Source organism: Podarcis pityusensis (assembly GCF_964106645.2).
Source record: "Podarcis pityusensis genome assembly, chromosome: 11".
NCBI classification, from domain to species: domain Eukaryota; kingdom Metazoa; phylum Chordata; class Lepidosauria; order Squamata; family Lacertidae; genus Podarcis; species Podarcis pityusensis.
Genome location: NC_138036.1, coordinates 18,202,646 through 18,221,406, shown reverse-complemented (window position 1 = coordinate 18,221,406; position 18,761 = coordinate 18,202,646). Strand labels below are relative to the sequence as shown.

Genomic DNA, 18,761 nt, shown 5'->3' with positions numbered 1-18,761 from the left:
CCCTTTCCCTCTTTGCAGTGTTCTAAGCAATGTGCTGAACCAAAAGAAACCACTCTCTGATGCCAGCCCACCAGCGGATCATGTAACGCTAGCCAGCTCATCCCCAATATAATGGGAGCTCCTCCCAAGGTGGCCACATTAAACGCTATCAGTTCGGTGTGCCTTGCCACCTTCATTATCATTGGGACGGTCTGCAAGCTGACTTCTCCTCCCAACAGCTCCCTGCCATCGATCGTGGTCACCTGCAGGGGGTTGCTTAAAGGGATCGTCTGTATCTGGTGTTCAGCTGCAAACTCTTTGCTCATGAAATTGCAGGAGCTGCCTGAGTCCAACAGCGCCTTTATCTTTAGAGGGTGTCCGTTTGGCAGCTCTAGCGCCACTTCTATCACTAGGGCGGGTTTAGGAGGTTCTGGCGTGGGCACTTTCACTGCTCTTTGGCCTGGCTGCTGTGCCCCGACGGTGGCAGCCAGGCGTTGGCTTTTACTTGCTTCGGTATTTCTTCCTCTCTTCCCTCCACAGCTCCTACCATCCCTTGCCATTCCTTCCTCTGGGGGCAGACTCTGGCAAAGTGACCTGGCTGTTGGCAGAGATAGCATTTCCGGGCGCCTTTTCCCTCCTTCTTTCCCCCCTCACTGGGCTTTGAAACCGCGCGCGCGCGCGCTGTTCCGATTTCCATCGGCTCTGCCGGCGGGAAAGTTGGCTCTGGAATGTCTGGAATGCGGAACTCCTTCCAACGTTCCCCCTTCCCTTCCCGCCTCTCCAATGCTCTCGCCTCCTGGCGCGCTCCTATGGTCAGCACTGATTTGGTCAGCTGGTCCATAGACTCCGCCCTGGGCGCCCGGGAAAGTTCGTCTTTCACAGCCGAAGAAAGCCCTTCTTCAAAGAGCATTTGAATGGGTTCCGCCGATAGATCCCACCCCAATTTATGGATCAACATGGTGAACTCAGTCCAGTACTCACGGACAGATCGGCTCCCCTGTTTGCAAGCCATTAACTGTCTGCGCACCACTCCCTGTTCAATATCGCTGGAAAACATCAGATCCATGGCGCGAAAGAACTTCATCGTGTCCTTTAGGACGTCACTATTCGCTGCCATCAGGGGTCTAACCCAGTCTCTCGCCCCCTTTTCAAGATGCCCAATCACGAAAGCCACTCGTGATTCCTCGTCAGGGAATTCATCAAACTGCAGATTGAGGGCATATTGCATCTCTGTCCGAAAGCCATGATAGTCTTTGGGCTCCCCCCCAAACTTCTGCACCAATCCTGGTACCTTTCTGACGAGCTGGGTGTCTTTCCCCTTTTTGTCTGCATCCTGAGCCCTCCTCTCCTCAAGCCTCGCCATCTGCAGCGCTAGCTGGACCTCCAACACCCGGTACCTTTCTTCCAGGCTTGGACCCGCTCCAGCTCCTGCTTCTCCGGTTCCGGCTGGGTTGCTCATGATGCCTTCTCCTGCACAAGCTGCTCACGGAGACTGTCGGAATGCTGTGATGGGACGATGAGCTGCTTGTGTGTAAAATCCTAGTCCCTCAGAGTTTGGTCAAGTTTGCAAACCTCTGTCTGTAACGGAGCCCCTTAAACATGGCTCCGTCAGTCGCTGGCAGATTCCGACAGTGGTTGCTTTCGGAATCGCTTCCAACATAAAAGCTCCTTAACGGAAACACGTCTTCTGGACTCTCTGCGTGACAGTTTCCGGCGAGGAGTGGGTGTCCCTACAGGAGGTCCTGAAACCTCCCCACTGTTTTCGCTGGAAGTGTCTCTGAGCCATCCCTCCAGCTCACTTTCCCTCAGCTCAGCTCCTCTCCCCCTACTGGTTCCCTCTTCAGCTGCTGAGTCTCTCCCAACCTGTGTGAGCCCTTTCACTTCCCTTCCTTCCGATGGCAGTTCCCTGACAGGATGCATGGAAGTGAGAGCTGGATCATAAAAAAGGCTGCTCGCCAAAGAATTGATGCTTTTGAATTATGGTGCTGAAGGAGACTCTTGAGAGTCCCATGGACTGCAAGAAGATCAAACCTATCCATTCTTAAGGAAATCAGCCCTGAGTGCTCACTAGAAGGACAGATCCTGAAGCTGAGGCTCCAATACTTTGGCCACCTCATGAGAAGAGAAGACTCCCTGGAAAAGACCCTGATGTTGGGAAAGACTGGGGGTACAAGGAGAAGGGGACGACAGAGGACGAGATGGTTGGACAGTTTCTCGAAGCTACTAACATGAGTTTGACTGCGGGAGGCAGTGGAAGACAGGAGACCAAATGTCTGACCGCTGCAGGAGGCAGTGGAAGACAGGAGTGCCTGGCGTGCTCCGGTCCATGGGGTCAGGAAGAGTCGGACAAGACTAAACAACTAACCAACAACAATGTTTGAAAATTGGGCTTGTCTTATACACGGGTAGTGCTGAGGGGGGACGAGTGATTGGTTGGTGCTGCAAGCCAGAGACTGTCAAGGGTGGTAGTGCGAGTGATTGGTGGCTGTGGAAATGGTTTTTTTTAATTTGCTGTTGCAGCGGCAATTGGGCGGGTGATAGGCAGCTGCCGCCGGCAAGTGGTCAGACATTTGGTGACTTTGGCGTTGCGGGTGATAGGAAGCGTTGTTCAGGCAGGTGAGTGATTCTCAGCAATCCCCCCCAAAAAAGAAGCTCAACAACTCTGGACAATCTTCCCCCATTTTCTTAATTTTGAGTCCCCCAAAATAGTCTTTTTGAGTCTTATACACAGGGCGTGTTATACACAGAAAAATACAGTTAGTTCTGGCTTTAGAAGCGGGCTGCATTAGCAAATTGTCCATAGAATCATAGCCTTGTAGAGTTGGAAGGGACCACGAGTGCCATCTAGTCCAACCCCTTGCAATCCAGGAACCTATCGCCCAACATGGGGCTTGAACCCACAATCCTGAGATTAAGAGTCTCACGCTGTACCAGCTAAGCTATCCTGCCCGTGATAATTTGGTTTGTAACAAGAACTGAACAATCTTGCAACAAGTTCTCTTCGAGTGCATTTAACCCCCACCCATTCTTGCCTTGCTAGCTGTCTTGTCGCATGAAACGAAGCAGCGTGATGGCTTTTTGCATGCATGCATATTAATTTGCATCACACACATAAAATGCTCCGACATTCTATGCTCTAGAGATTGGGACTAAAGCCTGAAGAATTTTAATGCAGCTCAAACTGATACAAATCTTAAAACACATCCCCAATATCTCTCCAAAAGGCAAAATAAGGACAAAATAGAGGCAGTTTTTTCACCTCCTCCCACAAGAACAGACAGGTAGTGGAGAGGTAGGGGCTGTTCTGTTAAATATTGTTGGAACATATGCAAATATTCCTCTATGACGGTCTGCATGGCCCCACGTCCTCTTACTTGCTTTGATCTACCTCTCCCTCCCCAATAAATGAACACTTTGAGATGGACCATTGGCTTTTTCAACTTCTAATGCACTTTGCGGGGTGGGTGGGATGGAGGAAGGACCTGGGCACTGTATTGTTTGTTTGAACTGTTTATATCAGTTGTGCTGCAGAATATGTGAGAAAACACTTCATACACAGATCAGTCTCCATCGTAAGAGATTAGTCTCATATCAAAACAAGCCTCTGGCTTTGCTAGTTGACAGAAAAGACTGGGCGCAAATGGTTCCTCATGTAGCAATACTTGTTCAGCAGACAAAGACCACACTACTTTGAGTGACAATGAACGTCAAAGTCTGCACAACGGAAATTACAGGTTTTTAGTAGTAAAGGTTGCAAAATGATAGGGGTGCGTTTGCATCCATATGCATAAGTGGGTGCCATAATTAGCACTAATGCTGATCAGGAGAGAAGGGAACAGGGGGGGAGTAGGCATCATGTATTTAGCCCACAGCTTCCCTACCGACAGCCGATAAACCGTTTTGCCTTTCATGGGACTGGGAATACCCGTTCAGAACTGGCGTCTGGGTCAGATGAGAAACCACACAACACGCAAACACACATGGAACACAACTGCATGCACAGTTTCTCACTGTAGAGATACATGCGCTGAAGCTCCTTGCTGATTCAGAGTGACAGAGGAAATGTGCCGCCCTCACAGATAACCAAGGAATATGTTTTCTAAAATTAACTTATTGTGCTTGGTACAAAACAAAACTTCTGTGGAGTGTTTTCATTGAACAATCATGAATGTAATTTATGTCGTTTTCAATCCTTTATTTTATGCTGCGTTCTGAGATTCCAGCCTTGGCACCCATCACTTAATTATAGTAGCATCTTGTTATGCTAATATATATTAATCTTGTGTTTTTTATTCTCTGTAGATTTTGTTTTACATTTTCTCATGCTTTGGGAAACATTAAAGATTTTATGGGTTTTCTAAACGGCAGCATTCTCCTTGTGCATTTCTTCACTCCGAGCTCACCCATAGTTAAGGCATCTTATTCGTTTGTTTTGATTATGAAACGTATTTCTAACCCGTCCTCCTTCTGCACGGATGCTAGGGTGTGGCACTACACATAATATCAACAAGCTGCACAATTAAAATTATGACACAGAAAAGAAAAACCCGACATCGCAATAAACAGAGATAGCTAAAAACAAAACAGCCTCAGAGTGGGTTGAATAGTAAAACACTTCCAATAGTTTAGCCATATTTGTCAATCGCTGCTTCTGGAATATCGGGCAAAGCCATCCTGAAGAAGAAAAAGTAGAAGACGGATGTTCAATAAGTATGGCTGGCTTGCCCGTTAAAGAGAGCGCTATTTGGAATGGAAACATGGCCGGGAATAGGGAGTGATATTGCTGTCTTGTTCCATCACAGCTTGAGGCTCACAAGGGGAAGGTGACAGCAGCAGAGCCAAGCTTGGTCCAGGCATAGACTGTCAGAACCCTGGACAGAGCACAGTTGAAGGTGGTGCCTGGAGCATTCGCACCCACAGAAGGGAGAGCTGTGCCCTTAGCACAGGGGAGGGGAACCTCGGACCCCAAGGGACAAATGCAGCCTACCTCTGCAAACCACTCACGTTCCTCCCCATGTCACATCCACCCTCTCCCCAGGCTGCATCCCTCAATGGCCCAGTTTCATTGGGCCCAGTCCTGTTGCATTAGCTATGAACGTTTTTAATACTCCTCCGACTGCAAGTGCACCAGGATGCAGGAACCACACCAAATCATCTCTCCTTCGATTTGGAATGGGGTTTGGTTTAACTCTGTGGGTTTTTCCAAACAGTTGAAAAAGAGCAGAGTTATTTCCGAGCCCAATTGTGAGCTCATAATGATGAAGGTCCCATTGCATTTTCAGCAACAACACTGGGAATGCAACAGGGTCCCGCCCTCTGTGAACCCGCCTGAGACCAGCTAATATCACTGAGCTTTCTGGTGCCTGCAATTTCCCGTATTTCCGTACGTTGCAAGGTTGAAAAGGGTTTTAAATGAAAGCCAGTCAACAAGCAGCCTAACGACAGTTTAATAGATTAATAAGAACATGAGAAGAGTCCTCCTGAATTGGGCCAAAGGCGCATCTAGTCCGGCAGGACTGAGATTTGGAGATATGCTTCAAGGTCCAGACTATGGGAAGTCCCAAAAAAATCAATAATTATAATTTGGATGATAATTTGGTCTTTTTTATTTTAGTTTTTTATTTTAATTGGATTGTGATTTGATATGTTAATTGGTTGTTTATTTATTGGAAAATTAATAAAAATGATTTAACAAAAAAAGGCGCATCTAGTCCAACATCCTGTAGCCATTCAGATGCTTATAGGAAGCCACAAAGCAGGACTTCAAAAGCATTCTCTCCACTTGTGGTACACAGCAATTGGCATTCAGAGGCTATGACAGTAGAAATTAGCTATTATGGCTAGTAGCCACTGATATACTTTATCCTCCATGAATTGCTCCAGTCCTTTTGTCAAGCCATCCAAGAGAATGGTCATCTAGCAGAAGCAAACTGCATGGTTTAACTATGCTCTGTGTGAATAAATTCTTTCCACCTTTTTTTCAAAGTGGAAGATACAAGGCAGATCTCCATGTCTGAACTAACTCCCATGGGAAGCGAGTCTGAGAAGCAGGCAAATAGTGGTGGGAAGAGACAAAGTTCTAGGACTAGGTCTTGTTGATAAAATAAAAATGGACAAATCAACAGGTCTAGATGGCATCCAGCTGAGAGTTTTTAACTCAATTTTTTTTGCTGATCTAATAGAAAACATGTATGTTTTTTTCTTAAGATCAGTCTCCATACTTGAGACCTGGAAAGTATAACAACAATTTTTAAAAAAGAGATCCAGAGGGTATCTGGGAAATTACAGATCAGTTATCTTAACATTGGTGCAGGGAACCCAGTGGGATGCATCATTAAAGATAGGATGTAGACGAACAAGTCTTGCTTAAACAAAATCATTTGTAAGAACTCAATCATTTAGGGTGGCACTTTGGAAGTCCCTGCCTATTGAAATCAAGCAGTCACCCTCATTGTACGCTTTTTGGGATCTGCTAAAAACATTTTTGTTTAGGCAAGCCTACCCAGATACTTATAAAGCTGAGGTAATTTTAATGTTTAAGTATTTTAACTTCTGTATGTTTTAAAATATGCCTATGATTTTTTCCCCCTTGATTTTCTTGTTGCTTTCCTTGCCTTTTTGCAAACCACTTTGAGGTTTCTTACAATCAAGCAGGGTATAAATATTATGAAACAAACAGGCAAACAAATGTGTTTACACAAACTGCACCAGTGGCATCAAATGGGTCAGGTATGTTTCAGTCAATATTGTTTGGTGATGTTGAGAAGTCCAGATGGATTTTGCGAAAGCTTGAAAATTAGACCTGTTACCTGATTGGGGATTAAAGAAATGTTAGTTGATTATTTATACAAGCTGTATATTAATATTCAGTTAAATTCGCATAGGCATAAAAACAATATTTCTGAAATGAGAAAGGTCCAAGCAAGTTAAGACTAAACTAATGATCTTAAACTAAACTTTTCCATTATTTTGTAGTGGCTCCTTCTTGTGTGGGGTTGGAGAAAGACTTTACTTTCCATGAGGGATCCACTCAGTGCTTTTTTTTCTGGGGGGATGCATACCCTTAAACATTTTGTGAATCTTTGTACTTTTGTCCATTTACTGTATTTATTTTTCCTAATTTGAACTATAAAATTGGGATTTTCTTCAGTACCCCTAAACATTTTTTTTAAGAAAAAAATTGCTGGATCCACTTATTTCCTTTGTCCAACTTTGTACACCGTGTCTAAACATGCAGACACTTAGCAAAGCTGCTGTGGAAGTGCGTTCACTGAGTCCAATTTGCAGACAAGTGTCATGTGAGTTTGGGGCAGAAGCTGGCTATGGATTGCACTGTTTGGTTTGTGACATCGCAAGCCCACAGTGGTAAGTCTCCTCCCCACCCCCTGTTGAGTTTTGCAAAATGCAACAAGCAAATGTTTAATTGGCTAAGCTTGCATGTGGTTTAAAGAAAGAAAAAGGCCGCCAACACATCTGACCTATGGGACAGATATGAGTTTTCATTCAGTGTTCAATTCATTGACAGATACAGCTATCAAAACAATGGTAAAGCACAACTAGGCGTTAGGCTTTTTCCATGGGAGGTGGGACAGGGGTGGGGGATTCTCCCTTTTAAGTAACATCAGTATGGACCTGTGTCACTCTGGCCAAACAGATTTTTGCAGGTTTCTGAAACAATATTAAAACCATTGGAACCTTTTTACTAGAGGCAAAAGTGGAATAAGCAGAGATATATTTTTCCAACATCTTCCAGCTCTTGGGGTGAGAAAAAAGCATTTTAGCTGCCTTAAATCTCTGTGTTGGAAAGTAGAAAAACAGTTTCAATACTGTAGTCAGGCACAATTATTCTGAGTGTCAACAGGAAGCAGATAGTCATTTTTTCAAAGAAAAACCAGTGACTTTTCAGAGTAAAACCACACACCCCATAAAGTGTGAAACTGCACACACTATTTGTTAAAAGTTGTGAATTGAATTTAGTGCATTTCATCTGGGGTTTTTAAAATGCTATTTGCACAGCACATAGGGCGCATTACACTTCACACAGCCTTTAAAATGTAAATTTAAAATGCTTTTAAAAGCAGACTAACCATTTGTCATGTATGATAATGACTTAAGATGCAATGCTGTGCGTAGGTTGTTACTTGCACTCCTAGTCATGGGTCCCCTGCAGGTGGCATGGATCCAGTATTTAATCCATATTTTATGAATGTCCCCTTAGACTGTGGTGCCTTGAGAACACGTTCAAAGAAGCCAGAGACTACCAGTGTGGATACTCCCGCAGGGGGATTTTAAAAAAACTCTACTCACTTCAGGGGCATAGGAAAGGGGGGGCGGGGGGACCCAGGTGCCATCATGGAGGGGGGTGACAAATTATCAAGGAACAATTACTGCCCTACTAGGGTGGTTCATAGGGACGTGGGTGGCACTGTGGTCTAAACCACAGAGCCTAGGGCTTGCTGATCAGAAGGTCGGCGGTTCGAATTCCCATGACGGGGTGAGCTCCCGTTGTTCGGTCCCAGCTCCTGCCAACCTAGCAGTTCGAAAGCACGTCAAAGTGTAAGTAGATAAATAGGTACCGCTCCGGCGGGAAGGTAAACAGCATTTCCGTGCGCTGCTCTGGTTCACCAGAAGCAGCTGTTATGCTGGTCACATGACCCAGAAGCTGTCTGCGGACACACGCTGGCTCCCTTGGCCAGTAAAGCGAGATGATCACCACAACCCCAGAGTCGTCCATGACTGGACTTAACGGTCAGGGCTCCCTTTATCTTTACCTTTAGGGTGGTTCATAAGAAACGTTTTTTAAAAATGCCTGCTCCAAAGGTCTTATCTTACTGCACCTAGGGATAATATAGATACATATGAAATTTCATGCATATCAGTTAATATCTTGACCCTCCTCCACAAAAATAGCTGACAAGAAATTTTCTGCACTGGGTACCACCTGACCTTCCTACGCCTCTGACTCACTTATCCTTTGGCTGAGAGAGGGTCATATGCATATCATTCCTGCATATATGTTGGGCAGTGGCCATTTAGATCTTCAAGCCTGTTCTAGGAATCATCTCTTCAAATAAATAGCACAAAATACAGAGATGCAGTGGAGTGTTATTCCCTCACCATGAAGTCACTGTCTGCAGCCAATCACCAACGTCTGTTTACAGCAGGGATGTGGAATCCAGGGGCAAAATGTGGCCTTTGACATTTCTCTTTCTGGCCCGCAGAGCTCTCCCCAGGCTATACCCCACACTGCCCTAAAGCCACTGAGAAACCGACACAGGGAAGGCATTAGAGGCACCACACCCACTTGGATATTTTTTGTAAAGGCCTTTCACAGCAAAGAGCTGTTGTTTTCCTTTTATCATTTCTGCCATGGTGAAATTTATTTGCGTCAATCCTTAATTTGACATAGCCGCCCAGAAATATTCCCTGGGTGGCTTAGCAGAAGCAAAACAATGTTTAACAGAAGTATAGTATTAAATCCAACATTTTTGTTCCTGGATAAAAATGTGCGGCTCTGCCTGTTTTTTGATGCCAAGTGTACAGTGGGACGGTGGAAGAGCATTCTTTGTAGGGGATACGACATGCCCACAACCTGTACTTTCCTGAAACAACTGGAAGGCATTCTTCCTCCCTTTTGTCTTGATGAGCTTTTTCGAGTGGGTTTTAGGAGTTCATTTTTGTACCAAACAGGTCTGCCCTAGGGGTTCATTGTGTATCGCTTTTAAACCATTTTCCAGCACCGTTTATAAAGCTGATTTTAACGTACAGCCACAAATAGCCTCAAGAAATTATTTATTTATTTATACCCCACCCTTTCCCCTGACAGGGACTCAAGGTGGCTTACAGTTAAAAACATAAAGTGCTGTTTAGACATGTTTAGAGGGCAGTTCATAAACAACTAACAAGAGCAGACATTTAATATGAGTTTTGTTGGGGGAGGAAGTAGGCTGTATGTGAGAACCTTCTAACCTCTGGAACTAGTGATTGTTAAAATAGAAGTTAAAATAGAAGTTAAAATAGAAGCCAGGCAAGCTTCCCATGTCAGGGTGATGGCCTGGGTCATTAAGCGAAAAAAGAAAAGGGGTTAGTAGTTAGAAGGGTAAGGTCATACCCAACAACATTTCTGAGATGAAAATAGGGACATCCTACCATATTTATCTGATGAAAATAGGGGCATCCTAAGGAAAGGTGGGATATTCCAGGATCAAATCAGAAACCAGGACAGCTTCAGTAAATGCAGGACTGTCCCTGGAAAAAATAGGGACACCTGGAGGGCCTGCAAAGCCAGAGTTCAAGGTTATGTTGCAGTGATGTGACCTAGAAGGAAAGCAGCAAACTGTAGGAAAAGTCAGACCAACAGTTTGGGAGCAATGTTTGATTTCTGTTTGAATCCAAGACTGCAGCTATAGGGGCGAAAAAGCCACTTCTGCGTTGATGATGTGAACCCTTCCATCGCAGCCTGGGGTTGTGTAAATCAGTGTTTCCCAAAGTTGGGTCTCCAGCTGTTTTGGGACTACAATTCCCATCATCCCTAGCCAGCAGAAGCAGTCGTCAGGAATGATGGGAATTGTAGTCCCCACCAAAAAAGCCGGAGCCCCAACTTTGGGAAACCCTGGTGTAAATAAACCAGGCATCCAAAAGACACCACAGTCTCCGCTGCGCCTCATTCCCCAAAGGAAACGGGAGTCTGTGGTGGGGAAGCGCCAGGATCAATCGGAATCTCGCAGCAAATAGGAGCAAGCCGAGGGGGCACAGCCGCCTGCCCCGAAGAGAATACAGAGGCGGCGGCGGCACCCCCTCGCGGCCCACCCCCGCCTCAACAACGGCCTCACGGGCTGCCTGGCACCGGGAGTGTGCCGCCCGCCCTTCCCTTCCCACAGCGCCCGCTCCTCGAGCGAGAGCGCGCGGCTGCTGACTACTCGTGAGGGCCAGGCCCGGCCTCCCGCGCGCGGGCAGTAACTAGGCAAGCCGAGCGAGGCGGCTTCCTCCGCTCTCTCGCGAGATCGGGCGAGGTTTCCGGTGTTGTGACTGCGGGGCCGTAAACATGGCGGTGAGTCTCCGCGCCCGCTCGCTGAGGCACCTCCGCATTCGAGGTGAGGAGGAACCCCCGGAGGGGTGGGGGGCTCGGCCTGCGCTTCGGCGGGGGCGGCGGGGCGGGTGGGTCGGTGCCCGGCTCCTGCCTCCCCCTCCCCGGTCTCAGCATCCCGCTCCCTCCGGCCGCCGGGCTCAGCCTCTTCTCTCCTCCTCCCATCAATGACCGAATCTCGTTTTCTTTTCTCCCCCTCTTCCCCACCGCCCAGGCCGGAACGACAGCGGCGAGGAAAACGTCCCCCTCGATCTCAGCCGAGGTAATGGAGCGGGAGGGGGGGAAAGCGGGGTGGGCACCCTGGTGGCGAGCGCCTCCCACCATCCCGCCCCCCACAAACTCCACATTCTGGGGGGTGTTTTCAGAATGGGAGTGAATGGAGGCTGGGGCTCAGGGGGGGAGAGGGGAGCCCTTTCCTGACATCAGGGTGGGGGCCCCCTGAGATAAGGGGGGATATGTCTTCCCCCCAGCAGGAGGGAGCCGGGAGAATACTTGCTCCAGGATGCGAACATTCCTCCCGTGCCCAAGGCAATGCACATTTATTTAGGGGATTAAGCCCCATGGAGCTCAGGTGGGGGTGTTAGATTGGGAATGAAACCCCCTTCTGCCCTGTGGGTCTTCCTGGCAAGCATGGGCTGCGAGGGCTAAATTATTAGATCTTGTTTTCATTTAAGATAATAGTAATAAACAGGATGATAGGCTGCTAGCTGAAGCACGGTTGTGGAGCATCTTATGCAAGGTTGGCCTTGAAGACTGTCAGGGTCCCTTCCATGATCCTCTGATTCTTCCTCCTTGAAATGGGACTTTCCCTTTTTAAAAAAATGTGTATTGCAGGCTTAAGTGCTGCACTTCTCTTTCTAACTAGAGAGGGTGAGAGTGACTGTGAGAAAGCAGCTCCCGTTGTGTCCCTGTGTTTCTCACTTTCACCCTCGTTTTTTATCACTTTGGCCAGGAGGAGGAGGAGGAGGAGGAGGAGAGGTGTTCTGTTTCTGTTAGCAGAAATAATTTGACTTTGTGTTCAAATCGTGAGAGTGGAAAAGAGAATTTGAGGAAATAGTGAGAAGCAAGTAGTCGGCTTTGGAAAACCACAGGGCCCACCTGGCAAGCACTGGAATCCCGCCCTTAATGTGTTATGGGAAGAAGAGAAATCTTAAGTCACAAGGGGAGATGGCGAAGTCTCACTCTGGTGAGCTGTTTCCTGACATATGGGGGAAGGGGAGAGGGGGAGCAGGAAAACAACAAGCAGCTGATGGATTATTGGCAGGTATGTTGCTCTCCACCCCCTAGACTTGTTTTGTACAGCTTGCTGTGCTGCAGGTTCATTATTTCCCGTCTGCTGGCTGCAGATGGGGCTGTTAGCAGCATTTGAGCTTTTCAGAGCTTGGGCATTGATGTAGCCAGCAGTATGTAAACTCCAGTGGTCTTTCCAAATCCGGTTCTCTCCTACACTCTGCTTGCAAATTGATTCTGTGTTGTCAGTGATCTGCTTGGAAATAGTCCATCACTAGCCAGGGTTTGTAGATACTTAGGGCTGAACTCATGACTGCCTGTCCCTATAGGCAAGCTGACTTCTATTATACTGGAATATAGCTCTTAAGACAAGGTGGCAGCTAGAATTCTTATCACAGTGAAATTTTTGAAAAACAATTTGGATGCTTTGTATATTTCCCATAGGGTTTTTTTTTTTACTTCAATTACAGGCATATACAGAATAAAACTGTACAGAGGTGTAGCATAATATGCTGCGTATATTAACTGTTAGTGCACTGTGAAAAGAGAAAACAATTACCAACAAACTGCATTTTAACAAAAATCTGTTAAAATATTAAGTTTATGTTTTTGATGAAACAGTGAGTAGATATATTCGAAAGGATTAAGAGTGCTGCATGTTATGGATTCCAGATAATTTGTACTGCAAAATAGAAACTTTGTAGTAATGACACCATATATAAGTAGACTGAGTATGGTACTTATAGAAGTATGTAGTTGGTGCTTTTCCACATGAAAATAAGGTAGCATTGAAATAACTGACAAAATAGTGTGTGGTAAACATCAGGATGAAAGCACATTTTGAAATCTATAATGTTTCAGTTTTATATTCAAGGCCCACTGGAGCCCAGAAGTCCCCCAGTAGGAAGATACCACACTATTCATTTGATTCATGTGTTTTCTCTATCTGAACGTAACTAGAGTGGTGTGAGACCGGAGTACAGTACTGCTGTGGTAATATCTGAATTAGCACTACAGTGAATTGGAAAATAGGTGTTGAAGAATTGTAAGAGTTAAAATTCAGTGTTGAAATTCAAAAGAAGATTGTTTTTAAAAAGCTTGTTCTTACATTGCAGTTTGGTGTTTGCCCAATAAGCTTATTTTTAAAAAAAACACACCCTGTTTTGTGCTATGCTGGTTACTATGTGCCCATTTTCTACATTACTGGGAAAATGCATATTTACATATTTATTTATGAAGGTCCTAAGATGCAAGTAGCATCTAAGGCAGTCTTTGAGCTTTCACTTCAATATTGTTTTTGTGTTATTTTGGTTTGTTGCATTAGGAAATTCAGCCCATGGCATCGGCATGTTGTAGTTGCCAGTTCCGGGGACACTAAGAATTCCTTTTTTATCAATGGCTTTTTGTTTTGCTTATGCCCATGCAGGCCTGCTTGCTCCCATATTATGTTAGATCTCCTCTTGCCACAAACAGATAGGTACATCAGTTTAACTATATGTGATAGAGAACTGTAGAAATTCACAAATTTCTATTATCTTGTCTATTTCTTCAAATTCATTTGAGAAGATTAACCTGAATATGCATCCCCTGGGAAATAGATGAATTTATTAAGGATCCTGTGATGCCATACCATTTCTAAAGCCAACCTATGGCTAGTTAGCATTAATGTTGTCCCTTGATATTTGAAAGTGAACTCTGCCTGTGTTTATACAGTCAGCTCAGTGATCCTTGGATACCAGCCCCTATACTCATTCCCAACCTCTGATCTGTTTTTACTTTCAAGAGGTGAATGAGAGGTTGAAGTAAGCTAAAAATGATTCAGTGGCACGTGGCAGGATGAAAAGCTTTCGGCTTGTCTCTTCTCCTTAATCTCTGGATAAGTAATCCATGTAAACAATAGCCAACTTGTAGCTCTCGTAGATGGATAGAACTGAGTTACGACACTCACGACACTCACGCTGTGGAAATGGTGTAGCGCATCCGCAAGTGACTTGTGCGTTTTGCTATGCTTCTATGGTTTTGTTGCTCAAAAGGAGAATAAACATCTTTATTCTGGAGTCATGGATGGGCTCCCCTTTCAGTAACTTCTTTAGATGAGACTCCAAAACAGGAAAGAGGATGCGAGTTCCTCGCACATTTTCTTTCTACTATTGCATGCCATGTGAAAAGTCATCTCCAATTTCCTGCATAACTTTGACGCACATAGCTGAATGCAAGTCATGACCAATGCAGTGTGGTCTCCCAAGTCCCCAAGCAATCAGTGTTTATTGAGCCCCTGGTCAGCTGACTGCCTGACTGGTGGGCTACAATTGTCTTGGTGGATCAAACGTTTTCCAGCCCTGCTTGAAAGAAACACAATAACTTTTGAATGACTGAGAAATAGTCAAGGGCAGGCATAGGCAAACTCGGCCCTCCAACAGTTTTGGGACTGCAACTCCCATCATCCCTAGCTAACAGGACCAGTGATCAGGGATGATGGGAATTGTAGTCCCAAAACAACTGGAGGGCCGAGTTTGCCTATGCCTGGTCAAGGGGAAAGGAGCTGAAAGTGACAAGAGTGAAAGTTTGGGATAACCACCTCTGAATACTGAATGTGTAAGCAAGCTCCAAACTGCCCATTTTTATTCAACATCCCAAAAGCTTAAACAGTTTTTAGAAGAATTGAGGATCCCTGCTCTTAAGCGCAAAACATCACAGTATAAATTGATAATTGTATCAATGCTGAAATAACATGTTTTTTTTAATTAGACAAACATACTGAACCAAAATACCTATTTGTATACAACAGATGATAAATAATATAGATGAACCTGGTAATAAAGAGATACCAAAGGTTTCAACACATTTCAACCTCAAAATGTTATTAGTGGGAAATTGTACAATTTAAAAATAAATATCTATATGCAGGATATTATAGAACCCAAACATTTTGATTAGGTATGGATACTTATTTCAGAAGTAGGAAATCTGTGGCCCTTGAGATGTTGTTGGACTCCAACTCTCATCAGCTCCAGCCCGCATGGCCAGCTGTTAAGGATGGTTACAGATATGGAGTGCCACAGGTCCCCCACCATTAATTTAGTTTATTAAATCACATGTTATTGTATACTTTTTAATTTAACGTCTTGGATTGGTTTAGCTTGGTTTATGGTTAACACTAGATCATATTTTTGTTTTGTTGAATTTATCAAGCAACATCCTTGATGTGAACATGGATGATTGATACTGAAATATGTAGGATTTCACAATTTGTGTATATAAATTTGATTACTTGGATATCTGTCACATCAGAACATTAGTAGGTACCTTGTCCAAATATAATCATGAATATATACAGTCTGGCATCATAGGTTAAAATCCTGTTAGTTGCAGTGTGTGTTGAATGCCTCTTAAGCCTCTCAAAGTTCAGAACTTTCATGATGGATTACATTAAGAGTATGCTATGTTGCAAATGAACTATTGTTTTATGTTGTGAAATATCCTGTTAGAAACAAAAATCCAAAGGAACTGTGGGAAAGATTCTACACATGTGGTTGCCTTCAGAGTCCTGGAATCTCTTTCTGACAACAGACTGAAATATCTCTCTTCCTTCCAGTTCTTTGTGCCTCACAGAAAACTGGGATGAATAGGGATGTGTATCTTACTTTACGTGCTCTGCTACAGTCTGGAATCCTGTGTGCATGTTGGGAAACCTGGAGAATGTTCTCAGCAAGCCAGAATATGTGAACTGATGACTATAGTGATATAATTTTGAATATCTGAGACTATTTCAAGTGTTATTGATCTCAGTTTCATATTTAGTAGCATTGGTTCTCAAATTCTTTATTAGAGAAGACATATTTTCTCCTTTCACCTGAAGCAAACAACATGTCAGCTTTGCTGGGTCTTTGGCCAGCATTTGAAAATAAGTGTTTTCCATTATACAGTTCACATTTTTTAACACTGATATGAAGATTACTCTTGTTGAGGGCAGAGAATTTAAATGCTACCAAAGAAAATAATCTTCATATTTGTAGACAGTCCTTTCTACAAAAAGCTCATTGGGGTAGTCTAATTTCATCTGTACAACAGTCCTCTGAGGTAAGCTAGGTGGGTAAAAGGTAATATTATGTCTGATTTGATATTTGAACCAAAGTTCTATTCCAAGTTGACTACTCTGCTCAAAGAGTAATCTTTGAATATAATGTGTTACAATGGAATACAAACATGTGTGCATGCACACACACAGACACATGAGTTGGATGTGGGCCAGTAAATTGAAGCTGAATCCTGAGATGTGTTCTGAGTTATTGAGTCTAGGAAGTGGGAAGACATCGTGTTCTGGCTGTGTTTGCACTGGGAGGAAGGAGCAGGTCTGTAGTTTTAGGGTTTTCTTGGATCCAAAGCTGTCACTGGAGGCTCAAGGAGGCTTGGTAGCTAGCAGTGTTTATTTCCAGCTTTGGCTGGTTCGCCAGCTGTGGCTTATTTTGGAGAGAGATGCCTTGGCCATTGTATTCCACATTCTGGTAACTTCCAGACTGGTCTATTGCCATGTGATCTACATGGGACTACCCTTGAGGACTATTGGGAAACGTCAACTGGTCCAAAGTTCAGCAGCCAGATTACTGGCCAGGGTTCTATTTTGAATTCATATAACCTCCGTTTTAAAATACCTGCACTGGTTGCCAACTTGTTTCTGGGCCCAATTCATGATGCTCACATTAGTGTTTAAAGACCTAAGCTATTTAGACTCAAGTATCTGAAAGACTGCCCAGAAGGGCTGAAAATGGTTCTCCATGTCTGGCTTAGAACTTTTGGCTCCATTGCATGCCATAAATATCTACGCCATTGGGTTACAACACTTAATAGCTAAGCTGGTAAGTGTGCAATTGCCTATTTTGTGAGGGAGTTGTCTGTTGGAAGAGGCAACACCAATTCTCTTCACATGCCCTCAGTATACACAGCAGAGTAGTTTGAGAAGTTTGAAAGGAGTCTACAGCCCCCTAGCAATTGGTTAGCATCTCCAAGACCCGCTGCTCTTTCTCTTAGATGTTAGAAGCTTGAATTCCATACTTAACCAAATTAATGATGTAAAATAATAAATGGAATACAGTGGTACCTTGGGTTACATACGCTTCAGGTTACATATGCTTCAGGTTACATACTCTGCAAACCCAGAAATAGTGCTTCAGGTTAAGAACTTTGCTTCAGGATAAGAACAGAAATTGGGCTCCGGTGCCGCAGCGACAGCAGGAGGCCCCATTAGCTAAAGTGGTGCTTCAGGTTAAGAACACTTTCAGGTTAAGAATGGACCTCCAGAATGAATTAAGTACTTAACCCGAGGTACCACTGTATAGACTTATTATTTATAAACATCCATTGTTAATTACTAGAGACGTGCTACTTATATGAATTTCAGCATAAATGTCCAAGTAATTTTGAATACCACCAGAAGGAGTTTGCAGATAAGTGCTACTCTGACTCCCAACTCGATTTTATAAAGCTTCACCTTTCTTTAAAATTTAGGCATATTTAACTTGAAAGCTTATTTAAAATTCAATTGGTGGTTTCCCTAATTGATACAGTAGTGGTTTTGCTCAATACCAAATATTTTTCAAGCTCCTTTTCTCACCACCTCTCAACCTTTAATGCTTTCACACAGTATAAATGGTCTGTTCTGGTTTTCTTCTAAGTTGTGTAACTTTTGTGGCATAGCAGGACTGATAATGAGATTAAGCAGGCATACAAATATTTAATACTGTGTAACTCTTACTTTGGTTGCTGTTGAAAGATTCTGGATTTTCAGACCTTGTGGAGAAAATTTTGAAAATATAACTGCATTCTTTTTTGTGTAACTTTTGAAATACAACCAGTGCGTGTTTCAGGATTCTTTGCAATCTGAAATAGATTATATATTTTAAAAAGCAGGATGTGAATTACAAGGAAGAGTGAATAGCAGTTTACAGCTGTAGACCATGATTAATCACAGGAGTATTTGCTCACATAAGTGTGTTGAAGTGGCCAGTCCTGGCTCAGCACAAACTGAAACCAGGAATCCAGGTCCATTTCATAACAGGCTTTAAAAATCAAATATATGCATTCTTTCTCTTCTGTATGCATCCTCATATACATATTGATACATGTTACACACTTGCACTATACCACTGTCTGGAAGATGTTGGAATACAAGAGAGTAGCAACCTATAATTGGAATTTATTAATGAAAGAAGAAGAGGGCATGGTGGGATGGGAAAATAGCAATAGTGTTTGATAGGAATCTGGGGAGGTTGTACTACTGCAGCAAAATAAAAAAGTTTATTCTGCATGGGAAAGCTCTTTTATTTGTATTTAATATCTTTAATAGTTCTAGTTTATGAGAAAATGGCTTCAAGAACCACAAGTTCTGTGCTTATTGCAAAATGTAACTGAAAAGCATGTATAGTGCCTTGGTTATTTAAAAAAATGTGTATAGAGGATATCATTGGAA

The 18,761-nt window shown here is 43.9% G+C and overlaps 1 protein-coding gene across 3 annotated transcripts in view; it reads left to right on the top strand.

The window, feature by feature from the left end:
• Positions 1 to 10,963: 10,963 nt before the first annotated feature.
• Positions 10,964 to 18,761, top strand: part of RICTOR (RPTOR independent companion of MTOR complex 2) — a 62,709-nt gene continuing 54,911 nt past the window's right edge. For all 3 annotated transcript variants that reach the window (XM_080972230.1, XM_080972229.1, XM_080972228.1), the window contains exons 1-2: positions 10,964 to 11,072; positions 11,280 to 11,327. In XM_080972230.1, the coding sequence (XP_080828356.1) occupies positions 11,024 to 11,072; positions 11,280 to 11,327 (97 nt within the window). In that variant the 5' untranslated portion in view covers positions 10,964 to 11,023. The remainder of the gene's footprint in view (positions 11,073 to 11,279; positions 11,328 to 18,761) is intronic.